The following is a 21267-nucleotide window of genomic DNA, read 5'->3' as shown; positions in this document are numbered from 1 at the left end:
ATCTGGATTATCAGGGTAGGATTAAAACAGGGTAGACGCTAGATCGGATCCGCTAGTCGTGTCGACGTCAAAGGACGTGTCTCGTGGGTCGTGGCCCGCCTTATTCTGCCTCTGATTGGCTTACTCTTGTTAACCCTAACCAATCCCCACTACCCACGCCTAAACCTAGGATCTACCTGAAAACAGACCATTCGGTAATTTCCGTGAGAAGCGTACAAGAACGTCATGATGTCATTCTCGGAGAACCCCAACCCCTTTCTCTTCGGAAAGACAATCGGCCATTTTAAGTTTATCAGTCGTCATTTCATATCTCAGGACGGAGAGTTAGGACTTAATTTCACCATATTTCTTTTCCAACTGTGGTGGAGAATTGCCTACTATAAACTGAAACTCTTCCTAAAATCAAAAACAAGTAAATCCCAGTATTGAGTTGTTGCACCTCAATGTAGCTAGAGGAAATGGCTGTGGAAAGCATGACTGTCCATCCAAACTCCCCAACTACCAACCACGAACACAACAGTCTGCTGACTGACGAAAGGTCGAGTACATCTCCAATCATATTTAAATGAAATGCTTTTTATGTCCTGTGCTATAAACAAAGTAGTAAGTATATGTATACAGAAGGCTATGCAAACAGGTAACCTAGTAAAACAGTAAGTAAAGGTATATGAAGGTAGATTGATAATATAAAGGTAAATGCCTAAGAAAACTGTCATTATTTAAATGTTTTGTAATCACTATTTGTTCTGGAAGTGCACTGTCAAACTTTTTTTTTAAATAAAAAACAATATTACAAAACAAGAATTAGACAGTAATCATCACATAACATAAAGCGTAACAGTAATTCAACTTCATAAAAGAATAACAGGGAACATTTGATGAAGCATACTATGAAAAATGCATACACATGAAACTAGCAAGGCACATCCGGGGCAATGGCTTATTAAAATTATAACAAAAGGTGATCTTCAAAGTTTTGCAGTATTTTTATGGCTTCCATGTTTGTTTGTTTTACAAATTGAAATTATTGGACAAAGTATTTTATTTCATTATCATTATTATTAATTACAGAAGATATGTAGTATATTTTCCATATGAAATAAGACCCCAATAAGATATTTTTTGAAATGATTATGATAGGAATACTGGGTCTTGCGAGTCAAACTCGGGGGCTCATTTTACCCTCTGTATTCCCCATTCGGCAACTTCCGTGACAAGCGTACAACAAGAACGTTATTCGTCATGATGTCATCATCGGAGAACCCGCCCCCTTTCTCTTAGGAGAAGACAGTCGGCCATTTTAAGTTTGTCAGTCGTCATTTCACATCGCTACTGTAGGACGGAGAACGTCAGGACTCAATTTCATCATATTTCTCTTACAACTGTGGTGGAGAATTGCCTACTATGAACTGAAACTCTTCCTAAAATCAAAAACAAGTAGATCCCAGTGTCGAGTTGTAATTTTTTGCACCTCAATGTAGCTAGAGGAAATGGCTGTGGAAAGCATGACTGTCCATCCAAACTCCCCAACTACCAACCACGAACACAACAGTCTCCTGACTGACGAAAGGTCGAGTAATTCTACAATCATATTTAAATGAAATTATTTATTTGTCCTGTGCTTTTACACAAAAAGCCCGGGGTTTCTTTTTTTTCTGTCAGAGGGATTAAACTCGCCTTTTTCTGGAAAACGAGTGCAGAGGTAAAGAACGCCATGTTGACACGACACCGCCAACTGGGACGCCAAATAGCACTTGGGATAATAACGTTGTTATTCCCTGTATTTTTATTACGTTATCACAATCAACGGTCAATCGACTCAAGCCAAATTGTCTGAAGAAAAAAAGACGAGCTTGAAACAGCTTATTAATCAAACTTTCAACTTTCAACGGTTATAAAGCATCGGTTAATTTCTTGCCCATTGTTAAGAACACTTAACTAATTTACTTTAATTAAATTAAGTGTGTGTATGGTAACAATTACTTCTAATGCCGCAGATGCCAAAAAAACATTGTCTTTTGCTAACGACGGGCCTAACTTCAGGCTAACTTAGCAACATGGCTAATGTTACCAACGAATACAATTGGCATGAGAGAGGGGCTAAGCTAACGGCTAATGTTTTTTGTTAATGGAAATTTTGACGGTTCAAATTGCTGCATCGTTGAATTAAACATGGCGTTTACTAATATTGTGAGACCAGCTTGGTGAATGTTAATCAATCAGTATGGGCTACTAACTGTTAAAGTATCTTATATTCAAAGCAACGTGTCGCTCAATTAACGTTAGCTTTAACGTTAACTTACGCACTTGAAAATAGTACTCGGGTCGTCGTCTTTCTGCCTAAATAACACTCGTTTTGGCTCCCGATCGCCCTGAGATGATTGGGATTTCTTCCCCTCGAGTCTCAAATGCTAGCTCTCTTCAAATAATGATTTTTGTAACGTTGTCGACTAATCAGTTTTGTAGCGTGTTACAGTAATTTAGCCATCTATTCTAAACGCGTTTGTGCAGCCTGCTGTTATGGATATTTGTCTAACCTCTCACTTTTATTCACAGTCGTGCCCACACTGACTCGTCCCAAACATCCACAAAAGTCCCCAGAAAATGTGTAAAACGTCTGCAAAGCATCCCAGAAGTGTTTCAAGTCAAACACAAAGTTCCCTTTTTTCCACAGTCCCCAGTTGGCAAGTGTGCTGTATGTAACTCAGTTGGCCCCATTTCCAAGTCCCACAGACCCAGTAGTGTCCCTAAAAGATTAGGGAAAACCCTTTTTTTTCAATGGTTTTGAGTGCAAAATGTGAAGGAAACCTGTCACAGTAAGTATTCCCCATTTTAATCATGGCCCTTTGCTTCTAGAACTATTGAGTTATGGACTCACCCACTAAGCTAATAATGTACCATAATGCATAGTAAATCCTTTGATTCAATCATCCTTAATAGACAAGATTAATCATGTGCTCTGTTGAACTTTAAGGATTTCTCACAGTTGTCTGCTTGTTGTTCAGAGACGTTAACCAATAGTTTGATTTATAGTTAATATATATAAATGGAAACTTGTTTGGCATATTTTACATGGGTGACATACTTCACAGACCTGAATTCTACTGCACTTAGCAGTACATTGGTACTTGTGTGGGGTCTAATAACAGTTTTTCCTCTCTCAGGTCTATTAAGCCAAAATGTGTATTGGTAAACTATTAACTTGTAAGTTTACACTGACCTGCCAATGTTTGGCTGAGCATAGAGAAGTCTGGATGGTATTTGTTTGCATTTTAAGTTTTTCCTTAAACTGGCACATTGTTGGTAGCAGGTGATGTGTGTATAGTATCTCGACAGGCCAGAGAGACCATCAGCTTCTGCCTGTAGTGAATCCCACTCCCTATTCATGAAAACCTGCTTCCATAATACAGTGATACTGTGCTATGATTGAGAGGCCTCCATTGTGACAGGAGAGTTATCCTTGTGACAGGACTGTGGGCCTGACTCTCACAGCTTTTAATTAACAGGCCAGCTTCATCGCCCATACCAATTGTGAGGTAGAGGAGTGACTTGGCTGATACTCCTGAGTTTTTTGGGTTTGGATTTAAAGCTGATAGCTGGTGCAGGACAAATAACCTGTTAGAGTTTAGCAAAGAAGTTGAGGCAGGGAGATAAAAAGTTGACAAGCTCTTTAGATTTTAAGCTATTTTGTGGAAAAATGCTGAATCTGATACTGAGCTTTGGAGCTAAGTTGCATATAGAATGACAGAGGAAAGTTGGTAAAAGTAACTCAGATTCTTTTTCAGGGAGAGCATAGTTTATTTTGGATTTCATTCTGTCTTTTGTTCCAGAGCAAAACCAAATGTATTGCTCTGCAGACGAACACTTTGTTCAGAGATGCAGCGATGAAGCACAGATTACTAAGGCTGATTATTGTGCTCACCCCAGAGAAAGGTGCTTAGATAAAACTGGCACCTCTTCTCTGAAAATGATGGCCGGAAGGGAAGGAAAACATGGTACATGCTAATATGAATGCTAACATTTTTCATTGCTGTTGAGCTTGTTAAACTAACGTCCCCCCAACTTGGCCACAGCCCCCAGTCACTGCAGGAACAGGCCTGCATGTGATCCATGTCAATTTGGATCTCATGGTAATGCCTGGGCAGTTGACCACAGTCACAACACAGCAGTTATTCATTGTCAGTCCCTCAAATCTACTGCAGTAAAGTTTGGGATCCACACAGCCTTGGACATTTTGTGGGTTTGACCTTTAGCGTGTGTGGGTGCGCTTCAAAACCCTATGCCAGAAGGATGATTTGTAACTAACTATTTGAAATATAAATTACATATGACATTTGTGTAGGTAGACCTGATGTGATGACTTGTGCAACAAGAAAATGAAAATTCCATGGCTTTCATATGATGTGGTTAAATCCAATCAGAAAGGTGTTTTTGACTCAGCTTGCAAGCTGTACAAAGACTTTCTTAAAGTGTCCTTGAGTTGTTTTCAGTGCAGGTAATGCATGTGAAGCAGTGACATTTGTGCATAATAATAACTCATAATTAATTGTATTGACTTATTTTCATGTGGCAGCTTGTTTAGCTGATGACATTGACAGTCAGGTGTGTAAAGGCCCGGACGCACAGAGCCGATAATCGGCCTTTGGACAGTCTGGCGAGGTCAGTGACTCGAGTCTGTTTGGTGTGTTCCGTGCCGTCGTCCGTCGGAGGGTTCATCGGCCTTCATTTTGGCCGATTTGACGTATAATCGGGAGGGTGGGCACTGCCGGCAGTCGGACTCAAATGACCAATCTGATTGGTAGAGTGCTAACCCCGGGAACGGGGAGCGTAATGAGCGTGACTAGAGTCTCTCAAACTCTGACGAAAATCTTTTAAACTTTGTCGATCTGAAATGAAGACAGATTCGGCAACTGCACGGCCTATTTCTCGCTTAAAATGTTTTCATTGAACTATCTTCGTAAAATATGAGATCGTATTCTGAACAAGCCGCCATGACAGTCTGTCTTTGAATTTCCGGAGAAACCAGACCCACGTGACGCGTTCGTCCAATCAGCTGCCGGTTTTCATTTTTGGACGACAATACCGATTAGCGCCGCCTGCTGTTATGGAGACGTATTACGTCTCGTCTCTTCGGTGTGTTCGAGGCATTTTTTTGACCAACTCTGGGACACTGATCAGTCCAACTGCCTTTTCTGTCGAGGGTCGGCCGTCTGGTCAGTGTGTCTGCAGCTTTAGGCATTCTTTATAGCCCCACTGTGGTGGATATTCTGTTGTTGTTCTTTTGCTTATTTGGATGTTTTTTTGTACTAGTAAGATTGTCAGGGTTTGTACTTAGTCTTGATAGTTTGAAACATGCTTAATTTACTAACAAATACAAATTCTTGCATTTTATGCAATTTATGAATCACCAATCGTAGTACACAGTGTTTGTCTCCCCAACAGTGTGTTGGGTGTTTTTTTTTAAGATTCAAAACACATAGCCTTGTAATCCTGTGGAAATGATGCAACTCTAAAGTGTCTGTACTTGAAAAACTGAAATAAATAAATAAATAAATAAAAAAGAAACAGCGGGCTGGGATTGCCTCTACACGGCTCTCACAGACCGTTCCCCAGTTCGTGAAATACCAAAAATTTTTTGCATGCACTCGCGGCCGGGCCGGCCTTCAAAACAAAGAACAGAGAATCTTGGATCACAACACACAGAGGGAGGGTGACTTCATTCTCTGCTCTCTGCTACTAAATTAGGAATCCTTAAACTATAGACTTAATGTCAACCTTATCAAACCTCTGTACTCATTTTCTTATCCATGACCACTAAAAACAAACCTTTAAATGCACAAATGCTCTTTTTTTTATTTTTTTTTTTATCATCATCACAATGTCAACTTGCGCGATAAACACATCGTGAAAGACTGCAATATTGCGCTCAGGGATTTTTTTTTTGTTTAAAGAGTATCTGTAGAAACTTGCACTTTAAAATGTAACATTTCTTTAATACAGACATTTTTTTTTTATTGCAACAAGAAAATTTGTATTTTAGCAGTATACTAACAGCAGCTAAAAGGCAGACCTGAGTACACTTTAATATGTCTATTAATAGGAAGTAATATTGTTATCGCGATAATTAACAACGTCATCGCATATCGCATATTTTCCTCATGATGTGCAATTATTTTTTTTTTAAATGTCCCAAAACTTAGGATGTGGCTGGTGGACTGAGCCACATCCCATGAGAAGATGACATGTGTAACGTCCCGCCTTGTGTGTTCTTTACACATACAGGCCAGAGGATGGAGAGCTGGAGGAGGGCGAGCTGGAAGATGATGGGGGAGATGTGGAGGAGGTGGAGATTGGTGGAGGAACGTCCGCAGCAGCAGCAGCAGGAACAGGAACGGGAGGAGGAGGCGGCGGCGTAGACGGCGGTGATGAAGCAGGCGGAGGAGGTGAAGCGGGAGGAGAAGAGGCTGGGGAGAGGCCTCAGCGAAGTAAGGAGCGCCACGCCAGCAGCAATTCAGACGATGAGAGATCCCACCGTCGCAAGAGGAAGAGGAAGAAGGAGAGGGAGCGAGAAAGGGAGAAGAGGAGGTCCAAGAAAAAACGCAAATCCAAACACAAAGTAAGATTGTTGACAACTATCGAACTGAAATAGACCCACGTAGTTATTTACACCCTTCTGTCTTGATTTAAAAAGTATGAACCTGTGTCTGTCTATCACTACCACCTTTTCTCTGAATATATTTCTCTCTCTCTCTCTCTCAGCGTCATGCATCCTCTGATGACGACCACTCGGACTTCAGTGATGACTCTGACTACAGTCCCAGTGAGAAGAGGAAGTACAGAGAGTACAGTCCACAGTACCCCCCTCCCGTAAGTCTAAAGAACTAACGTTCCTCACTCTCACAATCTCGATAGATTTGTCTCAATCAAATGTTTCTTATGTAGCTTTCGGTATTGCTGATATGTCAATATGCAATATTGTTTTATGTAAAGTAAAAAATCACCTGACGCGTTTCCTCGTCTATAGTCTCATGGGGGCTACGGTGGCCCAAAGAAGGGCACCTACATGAAGATGGAAAAGCAGAGCTATGGAGGCTACGATGACTTTGAAGAGGACAACTTTGAGGGAGAGGAAGAGGAGGACATTGGGGATGAAGACTATGACGACTTCACCAAGGAGCTCAACCAGTACCGCAAGGCCAAGGAGGGAGGAGGCGGCCGCGGGCGAGGTGGGTCCACGGCAGCCGGGTTAAAGCTGTCGAAGTTGAAAAATAGACTCGGTATGTTTCCCATTCTACTGCATGTTAAATATTTGCCCAGCTGAGATTTAATCCAGTTCTCAGTGAGATAAAGTGCCTAAACTGGGATACACCATGTGGCAGAATTACATCTATGCCAGATGTTGTGGAAAGGTCCTCTGTCTGTACCTATTTGTTTATTTAGGCATAATATTATACTTTACTGACCTTAAGGAAAGTAAACCAGCTTTTCAAAAAAAGTGCCACTGTGTGACAAAAGCTTGGTAACATATTCATCCCCATGAGCTTGCTGTTTTACTCTTCACTTCAGTTTCATTTGCACATTTATGGACAGACAAAGTAGCTTATTTGCCAAAAGTTTCTTATCATTTCAAATTCTACAGATAAGTTACTGACTTGCCTCTGCAGCTTACACGTTTCATTTCTCTCTGTGTCTCTGCAGGGGGCAAGGGTCGCATGAAAAACCAGAGAGGCCGTGGAGGAATGAGGGGAGGGAGGAGGGGAAGAGGAGGAAGCAGAGGAAGAGGAGGTCGAGGAGGAGGAGGAGGAGGAGGAGGAGTTGGAGGAGGAGGAGGAAAGATGGGAGGAGACAATGACGATGGAGAGGGCTATGGAGAAGACATGGAGGTGAGGGTTAGAATTCACAAAACCTTTTGTCTGTTTGCTTTGGTCAAAGTCCAGGAAGTAATTTGTTCTTCTATTGTTGTATTTTGTGTATTTGCACAGTTGTTTAAATATATTTCACATGGAAAAATTCCAGTGAATGAAAGAAAATTGGAGCTGTCAATTTCCTTTTATTTTTATGTGAACCAATACTTTATTCTGTGTTAAACAAACAAGGAACATCTGTAGAGATTGTGGATTATCCCCTTTTGCTGTCAAGCACTGACAAATCAAGCCTGTTGGTGGTCTTAGGAAGAGTGATTATTTCACAAATGGAATAATACTCTGAATAACTAATAATCCTTGTAAACACATTTTAAGTCCTTTGCTGTGTTCTCATCCCCCTCAAAAAAACAAACTTAGAGCAATAATTGTAACCTTTACTGACCCTCTAACCACACCACAACAGACATTTAACTATTCACATGTCCTATGTAATTCAGGAAAACAAACTGCATTACTTTTAAGATGATGCTGAAGTTGTATTCTCTGAAGCCTTGTGCAAGTGACACTCATTAAGATATACATGTTAAATCTGTCCCTACAGTATGGAGATGATGACTATGACAACATGGGCGGTGGTGGTGGTGGTGGTGGTGGTGATGATGACTACGATGACTACTCAAAAGAACTTAATCAGTACAGAAAGTCCAGAGGCAGAGGTGAGTTTGCACCTCAGGTAGTTTTCCAATTTTGTGTGTGTGTTCTTGGAAGAAAAGTCTACACCAGAGGTCTTCAACAGGGGGTCCGGGACCCGTAGGGGGTCCTCAGAGTTAAAAAACAAACAAACTAAAATGTCTTAACATGAATCCAACATATCATTAAATAAATAAATCAGCCTATTTGTGGAAATCTATAGGTAAGGTAGTCACTAAGGTAGCTATCCACATACACAGATTGAAACATGATTTATAAAATCATGCCAACAATTATTATTTTAATAGTTTATTCCATGCACTAAAGTATGTATAAAGGCTTTTGGCCGTCCACACGTTATTGTAGGCCCCGTTTGATATGCAACTTGATTTTATACAATAGGCTTTATGTAGTAGGGGGTCCGTGATCCTACTCTCTTTTCAGTTATGGGGTCCTTGGCTTAAAAAACATTGAAGACCCCTGGTCTACACAGTTCCTTCAGTTTATTCCCCTTTAGAGCAAGAACAGACTTACTGTCTGTGCCTCACAGTGTTGACCATCTATGTCGCCCAAAAATTCACTCACTCTTTCTTCAATTTCTGCTCCAGGAGGTAAAGGTGGCCGCGGACGAGGGAGGGGTAAAGGAGGGCGGGGTATGCTCAGAGGAGGAAGGGGTCGAAACCGCGGGAGAGGAAGAGGTGACATGGGGAATGAGGACGACAACAACGGGGACATGGACAACGGGGTAAGGCTTCTGTAATGCTGTCATCTGTCAGCCCAATCAGCTGCTTCACTCTGGAGCCCCGGCGCCCCCAGAACAAATTCCTTAATATTTATTAGACTTGAGGAATAAAATGTCACTTCTCTTTCTTACTTATTGCTTGACACTCTGCTCTTTCCTTCTGTGTATGTGCCGGTTTCTGTGTATTCAGGACGGAGGTGGAGGAGGCGATGGACCTGGACCAGGACCAGTGAGGAGAAATCACAATGAGAAGCACCAGGATAAGAAAGGAAAGGCCATCTGCAAGTACTACATCGAGGGACGATGCACCTGGGTAAGATCGCACAAATGTTGCAGAGTCACAATTGTAGACTGACTGTATGGAAAGAGGTTTTGTGATTTAGACACTTTTTTTTTAAATGCTACACGTTTACTGGCTGCTTTCCAAAAGCATTTCTTCATTGAAATCTTTTATTTTTTATGCATTTTACAGTGGCTTTTCTAAATCGCCAATGCTCAATAGAGATTCACAGTAAATTCAGAAAATGTGTCATTTAGTTTTGTCACAAAGTTTCGGACACTTTTTCTTAATTTTAATGGTTTTTAAGACCTCAAATATGTTACAGATTCCCCCCAAAAGGCAGAATTTTGAAGTTGTTTGCAACCCAGTTTTAGTCAACACATTAAAACAGCTTCAAATGGCCTAAGGAATCACTATGGTCTAATAAATGATTAAACTCAAATGGAAATTGGGCACCAGTGAACTGTAGCAAGATATCATGAATGAGTTAAGGCTGATAAAACCCTGGAGGCAAATTTCTACATTTAATAAGACAACACAAAAATGAAGTAAAATGTTTGTTGTTTATTTGATGCTCTCTGGTCTTTAAGTAATCTATAGGCACCTCTCTCTCATGTCAGACATTCAGATTTCATTATGGCATTTTCAATCACCAGGGGGACCACTGCAACTTCAGCCATGACATTGAGCTGCCCAAGAAGAAGGAGCTGTGCAAGTTCTACATCACTGGATTCTGTGCCCGAGCCGACCACTGTCCTTACATGCATGATATCCTTCACTAGTGACCACACAGAGAGACTCTTTATTAGTACAAGGGAATTATGGGTATGTTAAAGCTGACGCTTTTTAACAGTATGAAGTTACATCATGCAAATTCCACCTAACTGAAAAGATGATAGGTTTGCATTCATCTCAGAATTCAATTGAGGTCATCTAGAAAATGGGGTCCGTTTCAGTTTTCTGTCCAGTTTTTTTGTGAGTGTCTCTCCTTGACCCCCATGCTACGTGAATTCCCCTGTAAGCTGTTCCACACCACAGGGAACTGTGTCAACGGCGACGAATGCATGTTCTCCCATGATGCCCTCAATGATGACACCCAGGACCTGCTCAACAAGGTAATTGACTCTGTAGCTCTTTAAAAGATCTGAAAAATATTTCTTATTAGTATTATTTGTATATCCAGGTTCTTTAAAGATCAAAAATACAGTGAAGCCTTTTGATTTATACAATTTGCTGGGTGAAATTGTTGTTTTGCAAAGTTCACCAACAGAAACGATAGTTACGTATTGTAACTCCAGAGTCTATGAGTATAGGCGTAGCCCTCTAAGGGCTGTCGCTATTGGGTTAATCCCTTCGACTGCGCACGCGCGAAGAGATTAACCCAATAGCGACAGCCCTTAAGGCAGCTACACACCGGGCTCATAATCGCTGTTGGACAGTCTGGCGAGGTCAGTGACTCGAGTCTGTTCGGTGTGTTCCGTGCCGTCGTCCGTTGGAGGAGCTGTCGGCCTTCATTTTGGCCAACCTGCTGTCGGAGACGGGGCCTATTTCTCGCTTAAAATGTTTTCAGAAACATGTTTTGGTGAACTATGTTAGTACAATATGAGATCGTATTCTGAATGAGTCGCCATTAATGGCCGGTTGAAAAATCCAAAATCCGGAAGCAGCAGCCAGACCCACGTGACGCATACGTCCAATCGGCTGCCATTTTTAATTTTTGGGGTGACAATACAGATTGGCGCCGCCTGCTGTTATGGAGACGTATTATGTCTCGTCTCTTCGGTGTGTTCGAGGCACTTTTTTGACCAACTCGGGGAGACTGATCAGTCCAACTGCCTTTTCTGCCAACGGTCGGCCGTCTAGTTGGTCTGTAACGGCCTTTAGAGGGCGAATCCTATACGAAATAGAACCATGTTTGATAGGGTTGGGACGATATGCTTTTGTCCCAATTTGATTCTTTCACGATACATGGGTGCCAATTTGATTTGTATTGCGATTTTTATTTATTGCGATTCGATAGTATTGATAATTGCGATTTTCTTTTCCTTTTAACAAAAACAAAAGTTGAATAATACACTTCCAGAGACAATATATCATGAGACATTTCTAAAAACTGACTGTTTTCTCAGCAGAATCAACATCACATGTCAGTCAGTCAGTCTGACATTTATTTCATTTGTAAAGACGTGTAATATGTATTTTCTGCTTTTGGTCTGTTTTGCTGGAAACAGATATGATGTAGTGACCGTTGGCGGTACAGTGTAAACAGAAAATATTTAGGTGAATCATTGGTAAAAAAAAATGTATTAAAAAAATATTGATTCTAGGAAAAATGATCAATTTTTAAAGTTGTTGCAAAAAAAAACCGCAATACATATGATTTAAAAAATGTATCCCCCCCCACCTCTGTTTGATTTTATAAATGCTTAAGAAAACATTTCATATAAACTTCTTTGTTTTTTAGATGCTTGAAGAGGATGCGGAGGCCGGCGCAGAGGATGAGAAGGAGGTGGAGGAGCTGAAGAAGCAGGGGATCAACCCTCTCCCCAAACCCCCTCCTGGAGTTGGCCTCCTCCCCACCCCTCCTCGGCCTGTTCCTCTAGAAACCAACACAGGTTCTGGGGATTTTGGTGGGCCTGTGGCGGGTGACTTTGGGGGTCTTTCTGCACCTAACCAGGGGCCCATTTCTAACAAAGGTCCCCCAGGACCAGGGCCTATTCCTGGGCCTAACCCCTGTTCTGGTCCCCCTCTCCATGGCCCTGACGGAAGTCCCTTCCAAGGCGGGCCCCCAAATCCCAGTGGCCCTCCTCCCCACATGGGCCCCCCACCTCCTTGTGGTGGAGGGGGAGGTGGCATGGGGAAGAAGATCCCCTCACTGTTTGAGATTAAAGTTCAGCCAACGGGACAGCTGGCTCATAAACTGGCCGTCAGGTAAGAAGTCAGAAAACAAACAAAAATTAAGAATAAAAGATAATCTTTTTATATTCACATCTGTAGAAAATGCAGCTGGGGTTCTTATCAAAGAGTGCAACAGTCAATAAAGTTCTCATGTTTAGATCATTCAAGGAGTACTCCATAGAGACTATCTTTGGAATATCAAATACACCCCGTAAGCTTGAAAGATGTCTGTAAACATTGTTTTAACTTGCTCCTGTACCAAGGATGGCAGCAGTTTAAGCCAGTTCTAAAGCCTACAGGAGTGTTAAAAGGTGGCTCTAAAGCCTACAGGTGATGAGTGTTTATTACTCAAAAGATAGATTTTCAGTGGAATACTCCTTTTTTAATGTAACCAAAAACTAAATTAGAAAAATTATAGTGCATATCCATTGAATGTGCATTGAACACTACAAAATGGTACCAGGATCAGGAGATGGTTTAATGAAGTGACTGTACATGTAATGTACCAACTCAAAAAAGTGGATTTAGTGATAAAGTTGATCTTTAACTTTTCCGATTTTTCCGTGGAACGTCTCTTTGCAATCCACTTTGTGAATCCTAACTCCTGCTCTCCCTCCTGTCAGAGGCCAGACTCCCAGTGGCAACCAGGGTCAGACTGCAGCACCTGGACCCCAAGGTGCCCCTGGTGCCCCTCCCCCTTGCTTCCCAGCTCCCCCAGGCATGATGCCCCCTGACATGCAGAACATGGGACCCAACCTTGGGATGAACCAGGGGCCCCCCAACATGGGCCCCGGCGGACCGCCCATGATGGGAGGATTTGCGTCTGGTGACGGCCCTCCACATGGAGGTGCTATGCCTCCAGGTCCTCCTCCGGGCGGAGGAAACTTCTTCAATAACTTCTTCAATCAGCAGGACAGTATGCAGATGGAGGGAGTGGTGCAAGAAGGTGAGAATCAATTTACATTTAATTTTTCAAGTTACAAAAATCAAAGTTATTGTTTCTGTACTGACACTCGCTGTTCCCTCTCAGGTGACAACTACCAGGGTTTTGCCGGTATGGACGAGAGAGGAGGAGCGGGGAACGTTGGTCATCAGTCGGGTGGCAGTCAAGACAGCTCTGCTAATGGAGCGTCAGCCAATCAAGGAGGGATTTCTGTGCCGGACTTCCTGCCTCCAGCGCAGCGCGTCCTGTTCATGAGGATCCAACAGAAGCAGCAGGAAGAAGAGGAAAGAGCTCGCAGGATGGCCGAGGGAGGAGCAGAGAAGAGTAGAGACACGGAAGGTAGAGGAAAAGCGTCTGCACCCGTTTGTGTATTAGTCATACCTTTGTTAGGCTGCGTTCAGACTGCCTGCGTCGGCCGTCCGACAGGTCTTTCCATTCATTTTGAATGGAGGTAGCTTTTTGGCTGCGGCGGGGGATGCCGCAGGGGCGACACTAAAAAAGAACCGAAGCACTGAACTGCATGGGAGTTTGTGCAATAGCTGAATGTTTCCTGCAACAACAAAGCACTCGCTATGTCTCTCTCTCTCTCTCTCTCTCTCTCTCTCTCTCTCTCTCTCTCTCTCGCCTTCAGTTGCGGTCGGAAACGTCGAAATTTATAAACAATCAGAAAACAGTAGGGGTGTGACGAGACACCCAGCTCATGAGACAAGACGAGACACGAGATTGGGTTCACGAGATCAAGACGAGACAAGATTTTAACTTCAATGAAGAAATAAGACTGGAAAAATAGGCCTTTATTCAATCAAACGTCACAAAATGAAAAACGAGCACTGAAAGGTTTTGCCACAAACTCGGATAACTAAAGGAGCGTCAACTTTGGAGAGCGGGGGGGGATCTTCTATGCTAATTTCGAGGTCAAAGTCAGAATCATCCGTCATGCTGGCTGCTGCTCTGCACTTGTGTACTGGTATCGCGAGACACTTTTTACATCGACGAGAAATCTCTCGAGATCTCGTCACACCTCTAGAAAACAGTAATTGTGAAATATAAAGTCGACTCGTGCTTTGTTGGGGGGTTTAAGAACAAAACAGGACGTCACAAAAATAGGCCGTTTCATTGACACCCCCCCGCTGCACCACCTTGTGGCAAATCGCCGCTTTTCTTGGTGTTAATTTGCCCCTTTATATATTCATGTAGTGTCCTTCTTTGCATAATGTTTTTTGAATTTCTTTAAAAAAAATTCCCCTTTCCATATATTTCTCCTCCTACAACACTGTATATTTAGAGGGAGCCGTCAGGAAAGTTGTACAAAAAACTAGTTTCATGTCAACAAGAGAGATGACAATCAAACATGTGCGTCCTTCTTTCCTAGGAGACTCAGGGAACTGGTACTCCAGTGAGGATGAGGATGGCGGAGGTAGTGTGACCTCCATCTTGAAGACGCTCCGTCAGCAGACCAAGGCTCCTCAGAAATCTGACGCCCCTCCGAGCGACCCTCGCCTCCAGAAGGCCTCCCCTGCCAACGCTCCAGCTCGGCCAGCAGATCCCCGCTTGGCTCGAGACCCACGCCTGGCACGTGCTGCAGATCCGGCCGACACCACCCACTCAATGCCCGCTCTATCTTCCTCTGGACCGCCTGCAGACCCGAGGTTAGCGCGGCTAACTACTGCTGGTTCTGCGGGATCCACTTCCCACTCGCATCCTGCTCCTAAACCAGAGCCTCCTCTCGTCTACAAACCCCCGCCGCTTACAACCCCGGCAGCGGAGGAGGAGGAGACGGAGCGGGTTCTACGGGACAAGCCGGTGCCGATTCCTCTGGATCCGCTCATGGGTATGGCTCTGAGAGACCCACGCTCGCAGCTGCAGCAGTTCAGCCACATCAAGAAGGATATTGTTCTCCACATGCCGGCCTTCGCCAAAGCCATCACCTGGTCTCCTGAGGATCTTCTTCCTCTCCCCATACCTAAGCAGGACCTCCTTCCACTCCCACCAGGCATCCCTCCAGTCTCCTCCATAGACCCACGTCTGTCTCGCACTCAGCAGCCGCTCCAAACATCGCTCCCTCACTCACAGCCTCCTCCTGTCCAGCCTCCTCCCTCCTCCTTGGACCCCCCTGCTCCTTCTTCCTCCACCTCCTCCCTCCCAGACTTTGAACTCCTGTCTCGTATCCTGAAGACTGTCAACTCCAGCCCGTCCCAGACTCCCTCCCCTCCTCTCTTAACCGCCCCTATTGCCCCTATGTCGCTGCTGGGTCCACCTCCCCCCATGCCTATGCCTCCCCCACCTGCAGAAAAGCCTGTTGACCCCCGTATGTCCCGTAAAGTCCTCACAGACCCACGTCTCCAGCCCCAGAAGTCAGCACTTAAGCAACCATCCGACCCTGTGCCTCCTCCTGTCTCCTCTACCTCTCCAGCAACAACATCTAGCTCCTCTCCTCCTACCATCGCCCCCTATGACCCAAGGCTGCTCTCCTCAGGTGGGGCAGGCCGCGGTGTGGGTGCCGGGGCACCAGGGGGAGCCAGTGTGCTGAGCAACATCAGTCTTTATGACCCTCGGACTAACAAACCAGGCAGCCCTGGTACCAGCAGTGGCTCTAACAACTCCCCCAACTCAGCCAGCACAGAGTCCAAACCCACTGACCCCCCGGCAGGTAAACCTAAGTCCAAGGAACCCCTGTTTGTTCGGAAGTCTGCGTTGGACCAACCAGAGCCAGAAAAAAGTGCAGAGCAAGGAACCGATCGATACAACAGCTATAACAGGCCCCGGCCTAAGCCTGCACCCTCGCCCAACTCCGCGGCCCAGGGAGGGCCCGCTGCAGCAGCAGCCGCCGCAGGCCAGGGGGCTCCAGGAGCTGCTGGGGATCAGGGGCCCGCAGGTGTCCACAACCTACCAGTGTCCTCTTTATTTGGTGTGGTGAAGCAGGCGGCTAAGCCAGGCGGGACGGGCAGCCCCTTTGGAGGCAACAGTCCGGTGCAGTCTGACCAGGCGACCACGGAGCAGGACAACGCCTCGCTGAAGGACGTTTTCAAAGGCTTTGACCCCACAGCCTCGCCCTTCTGCCAGTGACCCCCCCCAACAACCATTGAACCCTAAAGCCCATCATGTGGTCGGCCGATGGCTGGTTTTAACATTTTTGGACACTGAAGAGATCAGTGAAAAGGAGAAAGAAAAGCGCACTGAGGCAACTGCCTGTAAGACTGGTTAAGAAGACAGACTTTTGTGAACAAACTGATGTCACACAACATGTTACACACACACACACACACACACACACACACACACACACACACACACACACACACTTTACCAGTGTTGCAGATTCAGATTCTATAAAAGACTCTTGGGTTATGGGAAGGGTTTAAAGTTAAATCTCTAAAGCTCTATTTTAAACAAACATATTGATGTATAAATAAATGTATTCTCCTCTTCTCAATGCTTAAAGAAAACAGTTATTCAGGCAGCAGCAAAAACACATTTATATGAAATGAATGTTTTAGCTTTTTCATCTTCATTTCAGTTCCTTCATTTTCTCCTCACCTTGGTGAACCTGGTTGATGTGCTTGTCTATATTTTTGGGCAGTCAAAGTTGACAATGCTCTTCGCAACAGATGAAAGGCCAGGATCAAAATTTTTCCCAACAAAATATTGCTTATTTGTGGTGTTGTGATTAAAAGAACGGCACTGACTGAACGGCAACTCCTTTAACACTGTTGCCCATCTGAAACAAATGACCCTCTACAGCACTGCCTTTGTATCTCTTTAACCCCTGTGCAAAAGTTTTGTCAAACTATAGCATACATGTTTTCATTACAACTGACCGTGTCACATTTGCTGCAGAATACAATTGCAAATACCTAAACTTAAATCTATATTCTGCTTTTTTTTTAATTTATTTTTCTACTTCTTTGCACTGTCGGTGTGTGTCCTCCGAGGGCTGTATTCATGTTTTTAATGTCTGTAGCTCCTACAGCTGTTCATGTACGGTTTTATTTCAGGTATTTAGCTCTTACCCAAAACGGGTAACTGGCGGTACAGGAAGTGACTTGTGGTCTTTCATTACGGCCTCTCTAACCACTACGCCACTGTTACTTTTTTTTTCTCATATTTTATCTTCGGCAGTCCTTTTGCTACAGGGAGAAAAGGCTCTCACGTGAACATTTTGTTTTATCTTTCTGTAAAAAATGGAGAGTTCTTAAATGACAGCTTTTGTAGCTTTAAGGTAGAAAAGATGGAAAATAACCCCACGTCCTTCTACAGTGGCAGATTTGAGCTTTATGCCATAGCATCAGTAGAGGACATTAACAAGTTTGTGTTTTTTTTTTTTTACCTCAAAGGTGCAGGGGGTTACCTCAAAGGTGAAACCTGTAATTAGTCAGCCCCGGTTGGTTAATAAGAATAGGACACTTTGATTCACTGATTCTGAATTCACCATCTAGCCTTTAGTTTTTTGTATTACTTTTTATTTTAATTTTTATAAACTAATTAGTTAAGAATGGTTAAAAAAACAGGGCATGACTGCAGATTTCTGAGAGTGGTTGGTGGAATGGAATCATTTGCAGCCTCACAGCATCAATTTATTAGCGTTTGGCTTTAGTAGCTGCTGACAGTGTGACAATCATAAACTAGACTTGGACCTACAAATCAATTAATGCATGAATCGCGTTGATCTGCGCAGGTGCTCCCTCTACAGTCAGTCTGAACTCTGCATAAAGAGAACATTTTCATTAAAATGTCAGATCTTAACATTTCAAAACAAATATTCAACACAGACTGAACCTGCTGAGTCTTTACATCTTTTCTCCAGAACCTCCCTTCATAGTTTCTACCCCTTTACCATAAATAGTTGAATTCAGAAGTCAAGTGCAGCGTCTGAATCAGTCTGAGGATAAGCGGTTCTTCCCATTTTGCCTGATTTAATTGCCAGGCTTGTTTGAAAATCTTTAAACGTGGGGTCACTGTCGAGGAGCTTCCTAGAAGTTCCAGACTTCCAGAAGGTGTCAGGATTGCCGTTGACTGTCTTGTGTATAAATGTTGATCATTTTAATTTATTTTTTTATACTTGGGTAAATATACTTCCTCATTTGACATTTTTGAACAGAATCATTTTATATTTCAGAACTATGTGATTGATCCCACATCAGTGGGACGTAGGCAGCCTGTGACAGTGTAAAGAGAGGAGAAAGACATATTTTTTTATTTGGTTTTGTGTGTAGAGATTCAAACTAACAAAAGATTCACTATTGCCCCCTCCTGTCAGGCCATGAAAAAGCCTGTTAGAAGGCTGAGTGTCAGCAATGGCAAGTGTGAAATTGTTGATTTGTTCTTTCCTCATGGCTTTGTTTTTTTTCAATTTTGTTTTTCTTCCCATGTAAATTTGACCAGTATCCTGTCTTTGGAGGAATGGAGTTTTCTAACTGTACACTGTAGGTTGTTAAAGTATTTAAATAAAGTTGATAAATGATCAGCCAGTTAAATCTATTTTACCTGAGTTCATTTATTTGACCAGTTTATATTTATGAAGCCATTTTGTTACCTAAATAAAAAAATAAAATAAACATGCTCCGTCCTCTGGCGTCATCCTCGGACTAAACGTTACATGTCCCCCCTACTTGCAGTCAGAATCTAAGTTATTTGCATCTTCTATCCATACAACAATTATCTGCAATAAGTGGAACAGCCTCACATTGACCCTAGTGTGTCTATATACTATAATCCAGTTCTTTTTACAGCCTGTTGACAGCAGAAACTAGCCTGATTGACACCAGACCCCTTCTCAGTTGTAACTGAGAGTGGTTCTGGGAAAGGTTCATTCACAGCTCATTTCCAAAGGGGCGTCACCAACGGACGCCGCTCAAATGCCTCTGGATAGTAATTGGATAGTCCTTCAACCACTCAGACCAACGGTCCAGGTGACGTAGCAGCGACAGCGGCATCAACGGGTTACTGCGCTTCGGTGGCCGTCATGTTGAATGTAAACAAAAAGCTGCTTGCCGTCGCTGTGATATCGTCATCGTGTAAAGCCCGCCTCAACAGTTGTGATTGGTGTAAAGCCCGCCTCAACGGTTGTGATTGGTGCCTCGATTTGGAAACATTGGAAATGGGCTTGAATGGGCTCTTGGCCAGACGGACTTGCAGAGCAAATCTCAAATTTGCCAAAAGTTCGTCAGGGTTTTTCCCAGGCTAAGCAGAAACTGCTAAAGATGTAAAAAGCTGTCATGTCTGTCATCATACCAGACGAAAAAATAAACACATTTTGTTTGATTTTGTTCCCTTGTCATCTAAAACAATGCAGTTTAAATAGGACTGTGTAGGGTTAATATTTCCTGTTTTTTTTAATACACCACTAATGCTTAATTTAAACTACTTAGAGAACCAGACGGGTGGGGTTTAGTAAATCAGGACTATTCTGGCGGGTTGACTCCGTGGTCACTGAATTGACCTTTCTTTCCTGTGACTATTTCATTTTTCCTTCTGTTGTTTTGTCACCCTGGCTGTCCGGTTCTCCAGTTAAATCAGAATCCTAGATCCCTTCATCTTTCACAAGCAGGCGTGTTGCTGTCAGCTTTTCTGTTTTACTATTTATATCTTTTTGTCTTCAGGACAGCTTGACGCTGCGCAGCTCTCGGCTCGGCCTCTGTGGATTTGGATCAGCACCCCAGCAGCTCACAGCCTGTTTCCTGGTGGGCTACGATCCTCTAGTGACTCACTTCCTGCTCCCCTCCCATCCTGCAACACTGGCTCCAGGAAGACAAACTATTCATTCAGTACCTCAAAGGTTTCCTATCACACACACAAACACGCACACATGCTCTGAGTTGCCAGTTTATTGGCAAAATGTAGTGGAGTAAAAAGTACGATATTTCCTTCTGAGATGAAGTGGAGCAAAAAACTATAAAGTTACATAAAAGGGAAATAGTCAAGTAAAATACAAGTATCTCAAATTTGTACTTAAGAACGGTACTTGAGTAAATGTACTTAGTTGAATTCCACCACTGATTATGACTGAGGGTGTACCTAACAAACTGGAAACTCAGGGTAAACTTCAAGTCAGAGCAGCTAATGAGTGATGCAAGCTGAGGTGATAGCAGAGTGTCTTACCTCATTCTGTACTTGCTGAATGAATCATTGTCTTTCTTACGTACAATTCCTGGATACATCTATAATTCAGCTGGGTGGATTCCTGTATTGTGCAACCATCAGCTCTTCTATGGACGTGTGTGTATGTGCGACTTAAAGTATTCTGTGGGAGTGTGTGTGACTTAAAGCAGGGCTTCCCAGTGTTTTGACTACACGGACCAGACAGCAGCTGTCATTTCTGACGAATCTGTGTGCTCTTACCCAGGTGTGCTGAACGATGAGTCCCACTTGATCGTAATTGTTTGTCAGCATAGGTAACGCCCCCTTACGGAGCACCATAAGGGACATGGGGATTTATTTTTTTCTAGTGCGCACAAGATACTTTTCTCGTGAGCACGCGGAAGAATCTCATGCTTATGAGAAACCAATCTAAGGCTAGCAAAATGATGCTAACGAAGTACTGCTAACGTTACGTGGCTAAAGGTAATATTTCACATTCACCGCATGAAATCGATTAACAGTAACCTTATCATCCTTAAGTTTGTTGATGACACTATCAGGTACATTTCTTTACGTTTTCAGGAAGATGAATACCTCCTCCTTGGCAGCCATTCATTCGTTATTCAGATTGGTTTCTCATGAACACAAGATATTTTCTGGTGCGCACGAGAAAAAATAATTATTCCCCATGTCCCTTTAGGGAATCCGTACCCCTAAACACTTTATAAGGGCAGGTGTTTTGTGCAACAACTCTGGTACATGCCCAAGAATT

General features: G+C 43.3%; 1 protein-coding gene across 5 annotated transcripts; it reads left to right on the top strand.

Moving 5' to 3' along the window:
* Positions 1-306: 306 nt before the first annotated feature.
* Positions 307-18896, top strand: zc3h4 (zinc finger CCCH-type containing 4). Of its 5 annotated transcripts, none has more exons than XM_078247011.1 (14): positions 1300-1570; positions 6283-6616; positions 6760-6867; positions 7025-7226; positions 7699-7883; positions 8467-8581; positions 9164-9300; positions 9488-9610; positions 10234-10345; positions 10583-10692; positions 12042-12508; positions 13099-13421; positions 13506-13757; positions 14791-18896. In XM_078247011.1, exons 1-14 carry the CDS (start codon positions 1491-1493, stop codon positions 16482-16484), a joined length of 4242 nt encoding a protein of 1413 aa, XP_078103137.1. In that variant the 5' UTR covers positions 1300-1490; the 3' UTR covers positions 16485-18896. The 5 variants fall into 5 exon arrangements, with proteins under 5 accessions (XP_078103134.1, XP_078103137.1, XP_078103136.1 ...); XM_078247010.1 differs by having other exon boundaries at positions 7025-7277; XM_078247008.1 differs by lacking the exon at positions 1300-1570 and adding an exon at positions 307-538 and having other exon boundaries at positions 7025-7277; positions 13099-13757.
* Positions 18897-21267: the final 2371 nt, after the last annotated feature.

This window comes from Sander vitreus, chromosome 3 (genome assembly GCF_031162955.1).
Source record: "Sander vitreus isolate 19-12246 chromosome 3, sanVit1, whole genome shotgun sequence".
NCBI lineage: Eukaryota > Metazoa > Chordata > Actinopteri > Perciformes > Percidae > Sander > Sander vitreus.
This window is presented reverse-complemented; position numbering and strand designations above follow the sequence as displayed.